Raw genomic sequence first — 20,527 nt, 5'->3', positions numbered from 1 at the left:
TTTAAGAGATGGGAGTCTTGCTTAAGACTTTAAGAATTTAAAAATTCATGTATAGATATATCAGTCAGTTTGGAAAGCACATGAATTCCAGAATCCTGAGAAAGTTATCGTAGGGTACCCTTGGTTAGGTGCACAGTGAAGGGCAAACGATAGCTGCCGTCTGACATTACCCAACATTTGTTGGAGGCTTCTTTTCCTAAATAAATAAATAAAATCAAGGTTTACTCCTCACAACATATTTTGGTATGTAGTCTAGGGGTGACCCTTCGGTGGGGAAACTCCTCCACGACATTCCATTTTGTTGTTTCCAAGAACACAAAAGTAAAAACTATATAGTTCATGTAGATTCAACGTATTCCTTTTAACCAGAAGACAGCCAATGCTGCTGTTCGGGCTCTCTAAAGCTTATATAGGATACAAGTAAACTCCAGTTAGGAATTCACCGTACTGCCAGTGAACTGCCAGTGACAGTTTCCCTTAAATGAAGAGATGACACTTTTATCTTACTGTAAGATTTTTGCTGCTATTTACCATGGAAGACAAAACATCGAAGAAATTCAGTTTGCAGGTGGTGTTCAAAATACTAACTGGAACAGATGGGTCAATTAAATCTACAAGAGACTGAACTACCCCTCGTGCTTTAAGCATGCTTATTAACACTCAGGGTCAGCAAGAAACATGCGTCTCTCTACAAGCCGGCACTTTAGCAACGTGTGACTCGCGTATTATAACCTATGGTAATCGCTAGCGGAAGCAATCAGGTGCACGTAAAAAGGTTGGGGATCAGCTTCTGGTCACAAAAAAAAACACCGAGCAAAGATAATTCCACTACAAATGACGATTAGCGTTAGTGAAAAAGAATGGTAAGTTACACGGTGTAGATGAACTTTGCAAGGCGAGCGGTCCCTAGAGAACACCCTGCCCCGCGGAGGGCAGCAGGCTCCACCCATGTCTGCAGTTTTGGTCCGGCCTCGGAGTAACCACCCTAGCAGCGGGAAGTTTCGCGTGTGCGCAGTAGGCCTGCCCAGTGCCGCGTGGGAAAGGCGGGACCTTCCTATCTATTGCGTCATATCAACTGCGACGCAAGACGTCACCGGCTTGACTAGGAAGGTCAATCGCGGCTGCAGGCGGATACGCATGCGCTTTATGCCCGCTGTTGCAGAAGCGTGCGCGTTAACAGCTTTGGCTGGCTGGTGTATGTCCGCAGGATTGTGAAGCCCGGGTTCCGGGTTCTGCCGTGGTGCAGAAATGCTGTGCCGACTCGGCGGTCGGTGGCTGCGGCCGCTCCCTGCCCTGCAGCTGCGGGCTAGGGACCCGGCGCTTGCGCCGGTTCCTACGAGCGGCGCCAAACGCCCCACTATCTCAGTGTGGGCAGTGGCACCAGTCTCTGCAGTCCATGCGAACGGCTGGTACGAGGCCCTGGCCGCGTCTTCGCCGGTGCGGGTTGCGGAAGAAGTACTGCTCGGCGTGCAGGCCACCACGGGCCTGCCCTGGTGGGGCAGCATTCTGCTCTCCACCGTGGCCCTGCGGGGTGCTGTCACGCTGCCTTTGGCCGCCTACCAGCACTACATCCTGGCCAAGGTGAGGGGCGCCGAGCCGTGCGCGTACCCTGCGCTGCAACCCCTGCGGCGTAGGAAGGCCGACATTCACTCAAGGTTTTCGATACCACGATGTTGCCTGCTGCAGTGCTTAATGCTTAATCATCGTGACCATTTCATTGTGACCATTTTAGCGTTAAAAGTAATTTAACTAGCATTAGGTGTGTTAAATAAGATATTTTGTGATACATGTACCTGTCATTTCGTTTGTCCTACTGGATTTGTACTCCAAGCACAAGTGGTTACTATACTTGCTCTCGGGGAACGGAGTCAAAGAAATCAGTCGCAGAAGAAATTGTGTTGGCGAAACCTATAAAATTCATGTCTTAAAAGTTTTAACAGCCAGTATGTCTGCAGCATCTTTCGTCCCAAAGTATTCCAGCTGATCTTTTTTATTAGGAAGAAACTACTGGACTAACAGTTTGCGAACTTGATTCTTGTCCAGGCCGGACTAAGACTGTGTCTGGTCGGTCGCAGTCAGTTGAACTTTTACTGCTGAATCCTTTTTTCTGAGGAATAAGGATAGCAGTACCTTCCTTGCCTACTTCACAACGTTATCAGAGCAAGTCAGATAATACGGGTTCAAGTGCTTGATTATTCAAATGGGATATTTCAAAAATAGTGGCTTTCATGTTTTCAAGTTGTGAGCATGGGGGAAAAAACCGGAAACAAAACAGGAACGGAATCAGCAGCAACATTAAGGCAGTGAGCCATTTTACAGGAAGAATGAACACAGGGCAGGAATAAATGCTATTTTTGTTTTTGATTTGTGGCTATCGCAGTGGAAGGTTCTTAACAAACAACTGTTTTCTCTGCTTACATTACTAGGAAATCTAGAGATGGAACAGTAAAGCTCAGGGTGCAGTTCTCATCTAATACTTATAACCCTGTGAAGTAGGTGCTGTTATATATTTTATATGTGAGGGAACCTGATTTTAGAGGTTAAGTTACTTACCCAGGATCACATGGATAAGTATACATTGTGAATTTGGTTGTGACTGAGGACATTTTAAGCAAATTAACATCTTGTGCTTAGACTTAAGGTTTCTTGACATGATCAGTAAACTACATTTTTAAATGACTCGAGGGAATAATGTGAAAAATTCTGAGTGATTGTGAATAAAGATCTTTTATATGCTCATAACAAAACCTATTTTTTAGCTAGGTGGAAAATTTGCAGCCAGAAATAAAAGCTATTGCCAGGCATCTTAACCAAGAAGTTGTAGTTCGTGCAAATCAGTTGGGGTGGTCCGAAAGAGTTGCCAGGTAAGCAAATTATATCCATGTAAGAGCACACACACACACACACACACACACATAAATAGTGATGTTAATTATAAGTTTGAGTAGTCTGTAGTTTTGGCAGTAAAGTATTTCTTTTACATATATATATATAATTTTTTTTTTTTTTTTTTTTTTTTGAGGCAGAGTTTCGCTCTTGTTACCCAGGCTGGAGTGCAATGGTGCGATCTCGGCTCATCACAACCTGTTCCTCCCGGGTTCAAGTGATTCTCCTCCCTCAGCACCCGAGTAGCTGGGATTAACAGGCATGCACCACCATGCCCGACTAATTTTGTATTTTCAGCAGAGACGGGGTTTCTGCATGTTGGTCAGGCTGGTCTCGAACTCCTGACCTCAGGTAATCCACCCTCTTCAGCCTCCCAAAGTGCTGGGATTACAGGTGTGAGCCACCGCACCTGGCCTACTCTTTTACATTTTCATAAGTTATTAATATGGCATGATAGTTTCATATGCTGGACTGAAAGCAAAGAAATAAATGGACAAAGATAAGAGCATGTTCCTATTCTTTAGGGATTCCAGCCTATTGAAAAAGACCTGTAATCAAATAATAATGTCAGTGAACTAACTACTCTATAAAGATTATGTACAAGGAGCTAGATCATCAAGGAAAGTCAGGGCAGGCTTCGCAGGATGAAGGTACTTTGCCATTTTTTTGTGATACTTGTCAACAAATGACGCAGGTTATTTACAATCTTGACCATTTGGAAAAGATACAGCAGGTAATAGCCCACAGGAAAGAGGAGGTAGAAAACATAAGTGCCACAGTAGAAACACTTCGATAGCTAAGGTACTGTCCATCCTTTGTGATTATTCTGTGCATTTGTCTGCCTGGGTTCTTGGAAAGTCCCAATCTAAGGGTGCTTGATTGTGCCCAAGGATGTCTGCATTCATTTACTGGGAACTTACAAGCCTTCCTGCTTCAATCAACTCCTTAATCAGTTTCCCAAACTCTGATCCTTATTAGACTATGACAAATTATTCTCCTTTTTAAGCAATGAAAAAGGGCTTTGTGGTATCAATCTGTGTTATGTATATATTATTAACCATATATTTTTATATAGGTGTAAATTTCCCAACTATTTTTAATATGAGATTGTGTCCTTTATTTAGTGTTAAAAAGATCTGACATTTTAAAAAATCGTGGTGATAGTTTAATGCCTTTATTTGGTAAAAATTAAAAGTTGACAGAACTATAGTTTTGAAATTTTACTGATCAAAGAAGTTGAAAGCTTCAGCCATAGGCCAAAAGAACCAAATTAATAGCTGCTTGTCTGGGTTATCAACGCAGCCTAGGTAAGACTTATGGCACTTTGCTTAAGCCGTACTGGCAGGATGGTTGTCCAGATACATCCTTAGAGATGTTTCTTTCATCTGAGGGCTTCTGGCATTTTCTTTTTTTTTTTTTTTTTTTTTTTTTTGAACAAGACAGAGTCTCCTTGTGTTGCTCACACCAGTCTCAAACTCCTGGCCTCAAGCAATCCTCCCACTTCAGCCTCCCAAGTAGATGGGATTACAAGTGCAAGCCACAGTGTTGGCCAGCTTCCTGCATTCAATAGTATTGAGTCTTCAAAGGTGAAAGACAGTGTGTCAGCTGGACAGCCAGGAAAGTGGGCTTTCCACACAGATGATATAATACAGTACTTCCAAAGGCATGCCTATGCGGAAGTCTGATTTGTTGGACGAACTAAAGTCATTCAGGGACCAGAATATGCAGGTGTCTAGAGGAGTAACGAGATAAAATTAGAAGAATAGGCAGATGTGAAATTATGAAGGACCTAGAATGTCTTTGTGTACTGTCTTATTATACACTATAATTTGACTAAATTCAGAAAAACTATTGAATGCCTCCTCTGTACAAAATGTATGATACAGGAGATTTAAAGATGAATAAAATAGAAGACTTTCCCCTCAAGAATACTTTAGTTTTTGTTTTTTAACTCATATTCTCTTGGACCTGAAGGAATACTATTCTAAAAAGTAAAATTTCAGGAAAAAAAACAGTAGTAACTAATATGATTAACAGAGAAACAGGTTAAAAATATCTTTGTGAGATAGTTGATTGAAAAATGGAGACTATTTTGACAGGCCAAGAGCATGCACAGTATAAAACCACATAGCTCCAAAAGGTATATTCAGAGATGAAGTGATTAAGTTTGGCTGGAGTGGAGAGATTTGATTAAAGTTTGCTTTTAGCTTCCGTATTTCCAATATTAATTGTAGTTATACCATGTCAGTAGTGAAATTTACTTTAAAAGCCTAATCAGCCAAAGACCACCAGAGACAAAGCCTGTAGTCTGACAATTTCAGATTATTATGTAGCTTATTTACCATATTGTAGAAGTTTTGATAAAAGGCTTTATTTGCCTGTTGTTTAGGGAACCCCTTAACATGCCTGTGACAGCTGAAACCCTTATACAAATCCTTTAGCTAATAACTACAGCAGGCACTATTTGTGCTATGGAAATAAAGGATGATTCTTAGATGACATTTTCTCTTTCCCTTTTTTTTCCACTAACCTCAATCTAGGCTCACTTACCTAAAGAATATGAAGAGGATAATTTCAGAACTATATGTGCGAGATAACTGCCACCCTTTCAAAGCCACTGTGTTGGTTTGGATTCAGCTTCCAATGTGGATCTTCGTGTCTTTTGCTCTCCGGAATTTAAGCACAGGGGCAGCGCATTCAGAAGGTAATTATTATATAAGTCTTCTCCCAAAGAAGTTCTTTAACATTGTCTTTGTACTAACAAAAAAAAAAATATATATATATATATATATATACTTTTCACAATTAGGATATGTTCAATATCTTCCTTATAAGAGCATAGAATTCAAAGTCTTAAGTGTAAACAGATTGTGTTGAGAACAACATTTTGTATTGAGAAAAAAATAGATATATTGTGAGTGAAAAACTGGAATAAATCTAGTGCAGATCTTTCCTGTGAGGGACACTGTTGGAATTGTCAGACTACTTATTAATGTCTTATATATTTTTCTCTGCTGTTTTTAGGACTTCTATTGTTTTATTTATAAAACTATTTTAGCAGGTTTTTCTGTTCGGGAACAGTTAGCTACTGGTGGTATTCTGTGGTTTCCTGACCTCACTGCACCGGACTCCACTTGGATTCTGCCTATCTCTGTTGGCGTCATCAATTTGTTAATAGTGGAGGTCAGTAGTTTTAAATGAAATTTGTTTGCCATTTATTGGGATTTTTGTTGCTGCTATTCTGACTTCAAATCTATTTTTGTTTGAGTTGGTGAAGATAGCTCTGAGTTAGAAGTGAGATCCCTTTGTTCCTGGTTCCACATCAGGCATTGGCCTAGGCCTCTGTGGGCCTCAGAACTCTCGAAATTAAAGTAAAAGCACTGAATTAGTACACTTCCAAGTTTCTTTCAGCTTCAAAATTATATGATTCTGATACATAGAATTTTGTGATTTGCTTTTGGTAAAAACAGTAATGAAGATGCCTAGTCAATCTGGTTGTATTCTGACAATAGAGTGGTGTTGGGTGTGTGTTATTTAATATGTAAATTTGTAGGCGGGGAACACAGTCAGGCCCTGACTGCTATTTTCTTGCTTTATGACCTTAAAGAAGTCATTGAATGTCTTTATAAGATGAAATGGGAAAAACATACACATAGAAAATGTGACCTCTCAGTCATGTCTTTTTTTTTTTTTTTTTTCCATTTCAGATGGAGTTTCGCTCTTGTTGCCCAGACTGGAGTGTAATGGCACGGTCTTGGCTCACTGCAACCTCTGCCTCCTGAGTAGCTGGGATTACAGGTGCACGCCACCATACCCAGCTAATTTTTTGTATTTTTAGTAGAGACAGGGTTTCACCATGTTGGCCAGGCTGGTCTCGAACTCCTAACCTCAGGTGATCCACCCACCTCGGCCTTGCAAAGTGCTGGGATTACAGGCGTGAGCCACTGTGCCTAGCTCTCTCAGTCATGTCTTAACCCTTATCACAGGCTGCTTTACTCAGCAGTTTAGGGAAGGCATGAATATAATTTCATAAATTATTCTCAGACTCTGAGTAGAACAGACTGAACTGGAAGAAATCTTAAAAATGATTTACCTCAGGAGAGATCTCCCAGACCTCATGACCTCTGATCCCTGTTTGTGAAATCTAATACACTCCTTATTCTTTCAGATGAGGAAAATGAAGATGATATAATATAAGGTCTTGAGTGAAAGTTTCTTGAGGAAAGACTCTACCTGTAGTCCAAATATGTTTCCCTAAGAGCACTAGCACCGTCCCCTGTGGTTGGTATTCAGTGAATATTTGGTAGAAAGAAGGAAGTGATAAGCACGAGGTTACACTGAATCAATGTCAATCCCCTAGTCTTTTCCTCTATGTCTTCTAAAGACTAATGAAAGTGTTTTCATAGTGGGGCATGGTGGCATGTGCCTCTAGTTCCAGCTACTCGAAGCTGAGTCAGGAGGATTGCTTGAGCCCAAGAGATGGAGGCTGCAGTGAGTTGTGATCCTACCACTGTACTCCAGCCTGGGCGACAGAGAGACCTCATCTCTAAAAGAAAAATAAAAGCTTATTAAAAGCTTATTCTTACTTAACATACACTATGTTCAAGGCATTTTGTTTGTTTGTTTATTTGTTTTTTCTTGAGACAGAGTCTCATTCTGTTTCCTAGGCTGCAGTACACTGGTGTGATCTCCACTCACTGCAACCTCCACCTCCTAGGTTCAAGCGATTCTCTTACCTCAGCCTCCCAAGTAGCTAGGATTACAGGTGCCCACCATCACACCCAGCTAATTTTTTGTATTTTTAGTAGAGACTGGGTTTTACCATGTTGGCCAGACTGGTCTGGAACTCCTGACCTCAAGTGATCCACCTGCCTCAGCTTCCCAAAGTGCTGGGATTACAGATGTGAGCCACTGTGCCTGACCATAGGCATTGTTATAAGCAATTTACATAAGTCAACTTATTTACTTCTTAGAATAACCCTGTGAGCCAAATATTATCCTTTTTTAATGCAGAGAAAGTGAGGCATAAAAATGTAAAACTACGTAGTTTGGCTCTAGAGTCATAATTGTGCAGAAGTTTGGTTTTTGTGTTTTTTTTCCTCCTTTTTTAAAATTTGGAAATAGTATTACTCTGTCTCCCAGACTGGAGTACAATGGCATGATCTCAGCTCACTGTGTCTTCTAGGCTCAAGCGATCCTCCCACCTCAGTCTCCCTCCCAAATAGCTGGGACTACAGGGATGCCACCACACCCAGCTAATTTTTGTATATTCTGTAGAGACGGTTTCACTATGTTGCCTAGTTGCCTAGGCTGGTCTCAAACTTCTGAGCTCAAACAATCGGCCTGCCTGGGCCTCCCACAGCGCTGAGATTACAGGCCCCCAGCGCCTTATGCAGAATTCTTAAGTGGAGCCTGAAGAATCCTGTGACAGTAGCTACCATATAAATCATTGTTAAGTGGAGCTTGAAGAATGCTGTGACAATAGCTACCATTTAAATCATTGCCCTTGTTTTTTGACACTTTGGGCCAAAAAAGTGTCATTTAAGAATTTAAGAATTTGACATAATTAGTAAGGGATTTTTGGTTGTTGTTGTTGTTGTTTTTAAGAGACAAGATCTTGCTCTATTGCCCAGACTGGAGTGCAGTGGCATAATCATAGCTCACTGTAGTCTCAAACTTCTGGACTAGAGTGATCCTTCCACCTAGGCCAGTTTTTAAGGTTTTTAAAAGTTGGATGATCAAGCTGAGTGCAGTGGTTGGTGCATGCCTATTATCCCAGCTACTTGGGAGGAGGAGGCGGGAGGATCACTTGAGCCCAGGAGTTTGAGACCAGCCTCAAACTGGTCTGTTTGACAGCAAGAGCCAGTCTCAAAAAATAAAAAGATGATCAGCCATATAGATTAATCAGTGTTTTTTGTGTATATATATATTACTTTTATTAAAGTGTAGATGGACGCCAGTGAAAAATCAGTTTATGTTTTAAAGCTTATCTGATTTAATATGCATTTTAATAATCTTTATGCATGTATATGTTCTACCCCTTCAGATTTCTGCTCTACAAAAAATTGGAATATCTCGTTTGCAGAAATATGTTACATACTTTGTCCGTGCAATGTCGGTGTTGATGATTCCAGTTGCTGCAACGGTACCCTCAGTGAGTCAGCACCAACATTGTGTGTAGCATGTGCTAAATCCTCTCTGACTTTAGCTTAGACTGGCTGGGATCTTGCCTCTTCTGTTGAACTTCACTTGATCCCTTACCAAATCAGTATTTCTGTGGTAACTAATCTGTCTCTATTTCTTGCCTTTTTTAAATCTTGCAATATGTTTTGCGTAATACCATGAATATAGTATTTCTTCCATTTGACTACTTGGTATATTGAATTAGTTTTACCTATGTAAACTGGAGCAAAGAATTTAGCACTTAAAAAAGAAACAAAACAAAATGCTAAGACCATTTGGGTTCCTGTATGGTATTATTTAATCTCATAACAACTCTGTGAAATAGGTAAACTTATCCCTGTATATACCTAATTAAACTTTACAGAAATAGAAAAAGAAGCAGTTATGTTTGCAGTTCAGTCTTTTGCATGTTTCCCACAAATACTTTAGAAGTTTCTAAGGAGGCAAAAGCTGTGTTGGGTATATCTCTATGTTTACTCAGAGCCAACACATAAAGTCGAATTCAGTTGTTGTTAATAGTTAGGGTGTAGCATATATAAAACTACTTCATAGTATTTTTTTTTTTTTTTTGAGATGGAGTCTTGCTCTGTTGCCCAGGCTGGAGTGCAATGGCACAATCTCAGCTCACTGCAACCTCCTCCTCCCAGGTTCAAGTGGTTCTCCTGCCTCAGCCTCCCTAGTACCTGGGATTACAGGCACACGCCACCATACGTGGCTAATTTTTGTATTTTTAGTAGAGGCAGGGTTTCACCACATTGGCCAGGCTGGTCTCGAACTCCTGACCTCAGGTGATCCACCTGCCTCAGCCTCCCAAAGTACTGGGATTACAGGTGTGAGCCACCACAGCTGGCCCACAGTATTTTTTATAGGAATCTAAAGCAATATGTTTTTGGCATCAAAATATATTTTTTAGGCTGTTACTGAACATAATACTGTCATTAATCCTATGCAGAATAAGTTTGTTCATCTCTAAAATAGATATCATAATGCCTGTGAGAATTAATGAAATGAGTGTCTATTATAGAACTTTTTACATAGTAGTAGTAATGTCATAAAATACCCTGTAAAAGTAGAACAGCACAGATTCACTACATTTCCACAGAGAAATCATACCAGCTATATACTGAAGACACCCCCAGATAAAATACAAGCAGTTAAGTTTTACGGAGGGATTGAGTTCAAAATGAGTAACAAGAGATCTAGAACACAATGCTTTAAATACCCAAAATTTATCCTGTCAATTATAGGAAATCTGATTAAGCAGCTTAGGGGTAATTGGACAAGTCCATGAAGATGAGAGACCCAGACTGCTGCTGTCTTTCTGCTTTGTTGTCCACAGCCTGTGATTTCAAGTGCACACTATGGTCATGGCTGTTAGAGCTTGTTATCATGCAGGAATAGTAAAGGGTGCCTCAAGTGTAGTCAGCACCTTTTAAGGACACTTGCCAGATGTTCCACCAAACAGTTGTGTTAACATCGTAGTTTTATGGCCATCCCTCACTGCAGAAGAGGCAAGGAAATATAGTCTTTTTTTTCCCCTTTTTCTTTTTTTTTTTTTTTTTTTTTTAGATGACAGCCTACTCAAATAAAAATTAGGATTTTGTTACTACGGAAGAGGGGAGATTGATACTTAGCTGTCAACTTATAGTCTGCTGTAGTTAGGCTCAGGTTCTTTTCTGTTGGTGGGTAAGTCAAATGATGATGATAGACAGTATTTATTTAACACTGACTTTGTGCTGAGCACTGTTTTAAATGGTTTATATATTTTACCCCATATAATTGGGGTACTATTTACCCCATATAATTGGGGTACTATACAGCGCAACGATAAAGGTACTATTATAATCTTCACTTTGGTGATGAGGAAGGTGAGGCACAGAGCAGTTAAGCACCTCATCCGAGGTCACTTAGCTATAAGTGATAGAGTCTTAACACACATCTAAGCAGTTTGGCGCCTCCTCTTAACTACTGTGCTAATCTACCTTTGAGGATGTGCTACTTTCTGCCCCTAAAGACTGACTTTGGAACAAATAACAAATGTAAGTGCTAAATGTGGACCACATACTTGCATACCACTCTACACGAATTATCTCATTTATTCCTCACAGCAATCCTCTGAGGTAGATGTGTTACTGCCCCGACTTTATAGATGAGGACAGTCCCTAATGCCTTATAGATGAGATGGTCCCTAGTGCCAAAAATGTTGGGGACCGCTGCTCAAGATGGTAATACAAAAGAAATTTGGAGATAATGCTGAGACTGTTTGTCTCAGAAGAAAGCAAAGAAAATGCATTCCTTACTACACTGAGAAACTGGCTATTGGGAAATATTTGGAAGATAGATGACTATATGGGGAAAATGAGGTCTAGGGAGGCTAAGTTTGCCATCATAAATGCCACGCTTCCAGTATTCCACCTTCAGTATGTAAGCAGCTGGACAGGACTTTTCGTGGGGAAAAAGTATGCTCCATTGTGGAAGAAGGGAGATGAGATCTCTCTTGAGCCTCTGCCTAAGCTTCTTTTTACTTTCTACCCTCCATACTTCTCTTTTCCCTTTATTTTTGCTTTTTGGTCTGTCTGTAACCTTTTTTACCTGTCTATTTAATCCATCTCAGGAATCTAGTAGCTGCTGCAAGTCTTGCTCAGTCTTGGCATACTTCTGTTTACAAAGATTGTCATTTTCTTTTTTATTGCCTGCCTATGTCTGGACTGTGATGTCTTGGTAGAATTACAGATGCTAACATTTATGTCTTCTCTTTATAGTCAATTGTTCTCTACTGGTTATGCTCCAGCTTCATGGGTCTTTCACAGAACTTGCTGCTGCGTTCTCCTGGATTTCGCCAACTTTGCCGAATACCATCGACCAAGTCAGATTCAGAGACTCCTTATAAAGACATATTTGCTGCCTTTAATACCAAGTTCATTTCAAGAAAATGACATATTTTCCAATAATTTAAAAACAGTTGCAAGAGTCACTATCACCTTAATGTATTTAGACTTAGAAATTCAGATGTTATTTGATTTCCTTTTTTTTAAAATCATGAACTTCATGAAATATTGTACATTAAGATAGAATCCAGACCAGAAACGGTGGCTCATGCCTGTAATCCCAGCATTTTGGGAGGCCGAGGTGGCGGATCACCTGAGGTCAGGAGTTCGAGACCAGCCTGGCCAACATGGTGAAACCCCGTCTCTACTAAAAAATACAAAAAAATTAGCTGGGCATAGTGGCAGGCGCCTGTAATCCCAGCTACTTGGGAGGCTGAGGCAGGAGAATCGCTTGAACCTGGGAGACAGAGGTTGCAGTGAGCTGAAATCGCTCCATTGCACTCCAGCCTGGACAACAAGAGCAAAACTCTGTCAAAGAGAAAGGAAAAAAAAAAAAAGATGCAATCCAGATATATTTGACAGTAATTTAAATCTTTTAAATCTTATAAATGCAGTATGTTTAATTGTGAAAGTATTAGAATAGAACCAAAGTGCCTGTCTCTGTTTATAAAGTTACAGTTTGTTAGAGCTACCAGAACTTTGGAGAATAGGGTTAGCTACTGAATGATGTCAAATTAAGCAATACTGCATATTACTGTTTTGTAAAATAAGAAGATCAGTGAGATGATTCATGTTTTTTTTTGTTTTTTTTGTTTTTTTGAGATGGAGTCTCACTGTGTTGCCCAGGCTGGAGTGCAGTGGTGTAATTTCAGCTCACTGCAGCCTCTGCCCTCCGGGTTCCAGCAGTTTTCCTCCCTCAATCTCCAAGTAGCTGGGATTGCAGGTGCACACCACCGCACCCAGCTAATTTTTGTGTTTTTAGTAGAGATGGGGTTTCACCATGTTGGGCAGGCTGGTCTGGAACTCCTGACCTCAAGTGATCCACCCGCTTTGGCCTCCCAAAGTGCTGGGATTACAGGCATGAGCCGCCTCACCCAGCATTTTTTTTTTTTTTTTAATTTTTTTAATGAGACGGAATCTCTGTCTGTCACCCAGGCTGGAGTGCAGTGGCATGATCTCAGCTCACTGCAACCTCTGCCTCCCGTGTTCAAGCAATCCTCCTACCTCAGCCTCCTGAGTAGCTGGGACTACAGGCATGCACCACCACACCCAACTAAGTTTTGTATTTTTAGTAGAGATGGGGTTTCACCATGTTGACCAGAATGGTCTTGAACTTCTGCCCTCAAGTGATCTGCCCACTTCGGCCTCCCAAAGTCCTGGGATTACAGGCATGAGCCACTGTGCCCGGCTGAGATGTTTCTTATTATTTTGGAGGTGAAGAGGATTTTAGACCTCTTTGAGCATCTGAAAAAAGGCTATATATGTATGGTTTTCTCTTCAGAAAAATCTTAGGACTCAAAATACGGGGACTTCATTGATACCGAGAAGGTTTACTAGCAACTCCTAGTGAATAAATCTTATTCTAATGGAACACACATTGATCCTGAGTTAATGCATGGTTGAAAAAGAAAAGGGGGCGGCGACTTGAAATATATGCAGTAGAGTAGTACATGCATACAAGTACCTAGCATGGTAGATGATGTTGCCTCCAGTCCTGCTCAGAAAGAATACAAAAAGTGTACATTCCCTTTTCTGTAATTTAAGAAGTCTGGAATACAGAGTGTAGCACCATGTACTGCTAGCACCCGAAATGGAAAATCTTAAGCATTCAGTTTGTTTAGTCAAAGAAGAAAACCAGAAGGGCAGTTGCCTATTGAGGTGATTTTAAACCTGTTTATTTGTAAGGATTAAGTACCCTAATAGGCTTAAACTATGATAGAGGTTTAATACAGGAAAAATTGACAGGTGTTATAAATTGTGGATCCAGTTACTTGCTTAATTTGTAAAGAGGTAAGATTAGCTCTGGTTGAGATACCAAGTATGACAGGTATTTGAGAAGACTATAAATCATAAATTTTCATTTAGTTAAAATATGGACCTGATTCTGGGAAACCCTGTCATTCCATCTCAATGTTTTACAATAAAATAAAAACTAAAGTGAAATTCATTAGTCATTTCTTTGATGTCTCTTAAATTTTAGTTCACCTACTTAATGAAGTTGTTTTTTAATACAAAAAATGTATATTGCACAGAGATAAGAATTCTGCTTGTCATGTTACTGCGGTTCCCCAATAATTTATTTTAGACATAGATGGTGGCAATTAAGACTAGTTTCTTTTTTCATGTAAGTTCCTAGTCCTGGTTTCTGACTGTCCTCTTGAGGCAATTGTGCTTCCCAACCACATGGAAGGAATTGAAACATCCTCATTATTTGTGGATTTTATATTTGTAAATTTGCCTACTTGCTTAAGTCTATCCATAACCCCAGAACCAGTATTTGCACAAGTGCTTTTGAGGCCATTTGTAGGCGAAAAATGTGAGTCACCTCCCAACAGAAGTCAAACAAATGGTACTTTGCCTTCTAGTTTCAGCTTTTATACTGTCAACATGTATCATTTTTGAGTCTACTTAGTCCCATGTCTTGCTAATTTCTGTTCTTTTTGTTGGTGGTTTCACTGTTTAAAATGGCCTCCAAATGTCCTGCTGGGGTGCTGTCTAATGTTCCTAAGCTCAAGAAGACTGTGATGTGCCTTAAGGAGAAATTAAGTGTATTAGATAAGCTTCATTCGTGCATGAGTTATAATGCTGTTGGCAGAGAGTTCAGTGTTACTGAATCAACAATATGTTGTATTGATCTGTTGACAAAAACAAAGCTTGCAGAAACCTAACCCTGTATGTTTTCTAGGAGCAGTGGTTTGGTATTCACTAGTTCAGTGTTTGTGAACTTTATGGAATATAAATACCACAAATAATGCAAATTGACTATATTTGCAACATGTATATGCAGAGGCAGAAATGTGTGTGCAGCTTGCGTCATAATAAAAAGAGGAAAGAATTTGAGGAAAATTTTGGCAGTTACACATTACCTCTGGAATAACTTTGCCTTTACTGTGTGTGCTACTGTGTACTCACTGAGATATTTTTCTTGTAATGGCATAAGGGAAATCAGTCTCCTTTTCCCACTGTGTTTGTCACTTTTGCTGAGACGCAAACAGTAAGGTGCTATAATATTGTGAAATACGTATTTGGTCTTTATCCCCAATCCCTGACGTCCAGCGGAATCTGCAGAGTTTTAAGTGTCTTTTGTATACTCATGTGATGACTGGTGGCTGGGGACCCCTAGAAAGCTTCAGGATAGGGCAGATCCTTATGGCCAGGAGTTCCAGGTCAACCTGGGCAACATAGTGAGACCTCGTCTCTACAAAAAAGAAAGTAGGAAAAAACACCTTTGGTTTTTCCTATCTCCAGATACTCCCTTTTCAAATAAATGAATCTTCTTTCATTTGCATAGTTTACCTTGTTTACTGTGAGTCCCCTTGATTTCAAAATGTATATTTGTATCTTTTTTCAAATGTATATTGTGCTTAGTTTCTTGTTGCTCTCCCACTGTCAAACTTTCAAACTTGAAATTTCTTTTCAAATATATACAGAAAGTTTGAGAATACAGGGCCCTTCCTCCAAGATCCCAAAATGATTTCTGACAAGTGGGGGTAGCTGGGATCTTGGGATAAACCCATGTATAAAGAAAACTGGTGTATTATGAACTGAAGTGAATCAGTTACCTGAAGTTACCTGACTTCAGGATGGTAAATACTCTTGATTTTTTTCTTCAGGTAGATTTTTTTTTAGTAAAGAGCAAAAAATCTGTATTGTATTTCAGAAAATTGCAAGTCTGTGGTCTTATTTCCAAGTTTGTCATAGCCTGAAGCAGTTTCAGAGCCTGAATGAAGTCAGGGCTACAGAACAGGGAATATATATGCTCTTAAGACCCCTTGATGTCTTGCTGTCTGGCCTGCCTATATCCCCTCGCTGGGCCCTGCAGAGTTCAGGAAGGTTTTTGTCTCCTTGGGTGAGGACTGTAATGTTTGTGTCACCCTCCCCCACAGGGGTGTTACCCACCCTTCTTACAGGAGATCTGTTCCTGTGGGTCTCATTTTTGTCTCTAGGCCAGATTCACTCTCTTAATAAATGCTTCTCATTTCAAGAGTCAGGGAGGGAGACTCACTCCTGGATCAATTCATAGTTTAGGATACCTAAGTTCAAAAGTATATTAATAGAATTGGCATATCAGAAATGATCCCAAAATACTTTTCCCTGGGACCATTAGAAGGGAAAACAACAAATCCTATCCTAGTCGGATGTTCTAAGTGTGAAGATGAGGCTTACAAAAGAAAATCAAAATTGTTAGTTGCCACCTTCACAGATAACCCAGGAGAGGTTGCAAAGCCTCATTAAGAACCTTGAGGGAAAAGCCATACTGGGGGAGAAGAGTTTTCAGATAATGTTTAACAGCGCTCAAGAGCTAAAGACCATATCTTCATCTAAGAATCACACATTCACCTGTCCAAACCCAAAGAACGGACTCAGAGACACGAAGAACAGTGGAAGCAAGACTTTTAATGGCAGTCTTGCAAGACTGGGTGTCTGGTGCACTTACAGCAGGTAATTTATCTCCTAGCATGCAAGTCCCTCCTCCAGTTTCTGATTGGCTAACTACTATGGAGTTACAATCTTCTGGGACATTGCCTAAGTTTCGTTACCCCCTTATAAGGTTATATACCCCATTGCCTTCACCCCTTAAGTTTTGATTTCCCAATAACAAAACTATCTTCCCTTTTATGGGCTGACTCCTACTCTACATTCTGTTCATTTATCGTGACCTTCTAGGTGCATGAGCAGTGCGGTTTGTTACATACCAAGGCTGGCTGCCAGTGCTTAGATTTATCATGCCTTGAAAATGGACCATTTAAAATGTTTTCTCACAGTTCACATCTCAGAGGCGGTACAGAGGTCCTCCTAGATGACGTTGGGAAAATTGTAGTTTGTGTGAAAAAATGAGTGCCCAAAAAAACCTTGGTACCTTCTGTGTTTTGCTGGTTTTTTTTTTTTTTTTTTTTTTATTGGACACATAATCTGCTTATATTTTGCACCTATTATTAAATCACCCTTATACCTTCATATTTTATTCTTCTAAGAATCCCAGGAATCACCTTTTCTTTTTTTAGTAGTCACCTTTAAAATTGCCTGTATATCAGATTTAAGTCCCAGAAGCAGTAGGAATGCAGACTCTAGAAAAAAAAAATTAAAGAATGTAGTTTGTTTTTTCCTCTGGGTGTTAACTGCAGCTACTACAGAATGCAGACTTTGGAATTTCAGGCATAACATTTGAAACCATGCAAGAATTTAGATTTCTGTATTCAAGCTAAATAAAGCTTCATGTAAATATGAGTAAAACAATGAGTTATCGTTATAAACACTTGTGCCTTACGAGCTGGTTCAAGCAGAACCCAGATAATCTGGAAATTATAGGAATGTGTAGATTTTCCATTTGAACCTTACTAGTGTTGCTTAAACTTGTAATAATGGGTATTTTCTAGTTATCTGTTTTCTTTTTTCATATACTATGATAGTATTTTAGAAAATCATTTGGTTTTGAGAAGTTGGAATTTCCTAAAGCCACAACATTAGTCATAGATAATCTTATTTATCCAAAGTTTCCGGAATGTTGTGGTTCTGTACTATGTATACAACTAAAATAATATGTAAGTAAGAATTTGATCCATGTACAGTTTAAGCAAACTCTAAAATCCCTGAATTTACATGTATTCTTCTGCTAATGATATGGAATATGAAGATTTGAGATATCTCCTTGATAACTCTTAAGAAAGTGAAAAGCAAATCGCTGAACCCAGGAGGTGGAGGTAGCATTAAGCCGAGATCGCGCCACTGCACTCTAGCCTAGGCGACAGAATGAGACTCTGTCTAAAAAAATAATAATAATAATTAAAAACTACTAGTGTGATGAAGCTAATGCTAAGTAAGAGAATACTTTAGATGGGTAAACCTTGGTGCTATGGTTTGAATGTCTTCTCCAAAACTCATGTTGGAACTTGATCTCCAGTGTGGCAGTATTGAGAGGCATGGGGCCATTACATGGTGATTGGATCATGAGGGCTCTCTTCTCATAAATGGTCAATTGGCTTGTGGATTAATGGGTTATAATGGGAGCAGAGCTGCTGTCTTTATAAGGAGAAGAAGAGAGACCTGAGCTAGCACTTAAGCATGCACATCCCCCTTACCATGTGATACCAGGCACTGCCTCAGGTCTCTTCAGAGTCCCCACTTATAAGAAGGCTCTCATTAGTTGTACCCACTTGATCTTGGACTTCTCAGTCTCCATAACTATACGAAATAATTTCATTTCCTTTATAAATTACCCAGTTTCAAATATTCTCTTATAAGCAACAGAAAACAGACACTTAGTCTAACAAAACAAGATTAAGTTGATCTGAGAACCTTGTAAAATTTAAAAGTTCATAGCTTAGAAAAAGCAAGATAAATTTAAAAAGCTTGCTCTTTGAAAAGCTCTGCTAAAGGATTTAGCAAATTTTAAGAACAATTATGACAGTTAAGAACAATTAAGAACAAGTATGTGACAGTATATTTTAATCTTAATAGAAATTAAATCAGGGGAAAACTTAGCAAGAGAGCATGCAGGTGAATCATGTTTATAATTATGTATTTAACATTCTAGATGGATCACATAATTGCAAAATAAAATTGTACAGAATTTTGAAGACAGTCATCTTTTTGTTGTGTTTTGTTTTTTGTTTTGTTTTGTTTTGTTTTGTTTTGAGTGGTGCACTCACTGCACCCTCTGCCTCCCAGGTTCAAGCGATTCTTCTGCCTCAGCCTCCTGAGTAGCTGGGACCACAGGCATGCACCACCACTCCCGGCTAATTTTTGTACTTTTAGTAGAGATTGGGTTTCACCATGTTGGCCAGGCTGATCTCAAACTCCTGACCTCAAGTAATGCACCCACATTGGCACCCCAAAGTGCTGGGATTACAGGCATTAGCCACCGCGCTGGGCCTATTTGAGTGCTTTTTATCATCTCAAAATAGAGTAGACCCTTCTCTCTCATAGCACCTGAAAGCCATAATGTTCTAAGAGCTTTGAACTGACAGCTGCTAGGATGCCAACAAATAAAGCAAACTGAAACTGAACTAAATTGTTCATCAGGTAAGGACTAACAGCCACATAGAGGGAGCTATTGGGTGACTCTTGAACAAATTGCCTTGACTGAAAACCATTAGTGGAATACAATCTAAAAGCAAAAGGAATTATTAGAAATTTTGAACTTTATATAGTAATTATATTGCTGTTGTTAATAATGCATTTTTAAAAAACTTTTAGTAAATAAATAATTATGTTTATTAGGTGTATTAGTTTGTGCTGCTTATTACCATGAAGAGAAATATATTACTGAAGAAATCTGTTGGAGATAATTTACATCTTTTTCAAAATTTTCTTTTAAGATTGTGGAAATTAGGATCAACCCAAAGCCAAAATTTTGATAAAATAGTCTTTTAATCTGGCTTTAGAGATTGCTCCTGAGGAAAAGGATTAGTTCCACCAAAAGAGGATCCTCCCTTTCCACAGTTCTCTATCCCCATGCTCAGAAAGCCTAGCCTTCATATCTGTTTCAACTAAGTCCCTCCACAATCCCAGTTAAGAACTATATATAAGGCTGGGCGCAGTGGCTCATGCCTGTAATCCCAGCACTTTGGGAGGCCAAGGCAGGCAGATCACGAGGTCGAGAGATGGAGACCATCCTGGCCAACATGGTGAAACCTCATCTCTACTAAAAATACAAAAATTAGGCGTGGTGGCATGTGCCTGTAATCCCAGCTACTTGGGAGGCTGAGAGAATTGCTTGAACCCTGGAGGTGGAGGTTGCAGTGAGCCGAAATCATGCCACTGCACTCCAGCCTGGGCAACAGAGTAAGACTCTCTCTAAAAAAAAAAAAAAAAAAAAAAGGAACTATATATAAAAGCATTTTGATCCTGGTTGATATAAATCCATAGGAACCACAAGGTCAGCAGGGTGCAGTGGCTCACTGCCTATAATCCCAGTACTTTGGGAGGCCGAAGTGGGTGGATCATTTGAGGTCAGAGGTTCGAGACCAGCCTGGCCAAAATGGTGAAATCCCATCTCTACTAGAAATACAAAAATTAGCCAGGTGTGGTAGCCCATGCCTGTAATTCCAGCTACTTGGGAGGCTGATGTAGAAGAATCACTTGAACCTGGGAGGCGGAGGTTGTAGTGAAACGAGGCAACTCCATTGCATTCCAGCCTGGACAACAGGCGTGAGACCTTATCTTTTTTTTTTTTTTTTTTTTTTTTTTTAAAAAAAAAAAAAAAGGAACCACAAGGTCTGGCTGATAGCACAAGAAAAGGAAAAACAAATAGCAGGCAAGGAACAGCTGCAAAATTTTCAAGTTTTGTTAATCAACTATATTAAAACTAAGGAAGCCCTTTCCTAAGAGGCCTTGCCTACTTCTCAAAACACTAACTTTTTGGATGGCTGTAACTTGAACATGAGGGAGACATTGACAAAACTTTCCCC

The 20,527-nt window shown here is 39.8% G+C and overlaps 1 protein-coding gene across 2 annotated transcripts; it reads left to right on the top strand.

Annotated features, from left to right (window-relative positions):
* Nucleotides 1-1,100: 1,100 nt before the first annotated feature.
* On the top strand, nucleotides 1,101-14,064 carry COX18 (cytochrome c oxidase assembly factor COX18). 2 transcript variants are annotated; one of them, XM_007998853.3, is made up of 6 exons: nucleotides 1,101-1,581; nucleotides 2,764-2,864; nucleotides 5,427-5,590; nucleotides 5,948-6,069; nucleotides 8,933-9,040; nucleotides 11,832-14,064. In XM_007998853.3, the coding sequence occupies exons 1-6, from the start codon at nucleotides 1,249-1,251 to the stop codon at nucleotides 12,003-12,005; spliced, it is 1,002 nt and encodes a 333-aa protein (XP_007997044.3). In that variant the 5' UTR covers nucleotides 1,101-1,248; the 3' UTR covers nucleotides 12,006-14,064. The 2 variants fall into 2 exon arrangements, with proteins under 2 accessions (XP_007997044.3, XP_007997043.3); XM_007998852.3 differs by having other exon boundaries at nucleotides 1,104-1,581; nucleotides 5,945-6,069.
* Nucleotides 14,065-20,527: the final 6,463 nt, after the last annotated feature.

This window comes from Chlorocebus sabaeus, chromosome 7, assembly GCF_047675955.1.
Source record: "Chlorocebus sabaeus isolate Y175 chromosome 7, mChlSab1.0.hap1, whole genome shotgun sequence".
NCBI classification, from domain to species: domain Eukaryota; kingdom Metazoa; phylum Chordata; class Mammalia; order Primates; family Cercopithecidae; genus Chlorocebus; species Chlorocebus sabaeus.
Note: the sequence above shows the minus strand (reverse complement) of the source record. Positions and strands in the feature narration are given on the sequence as shown.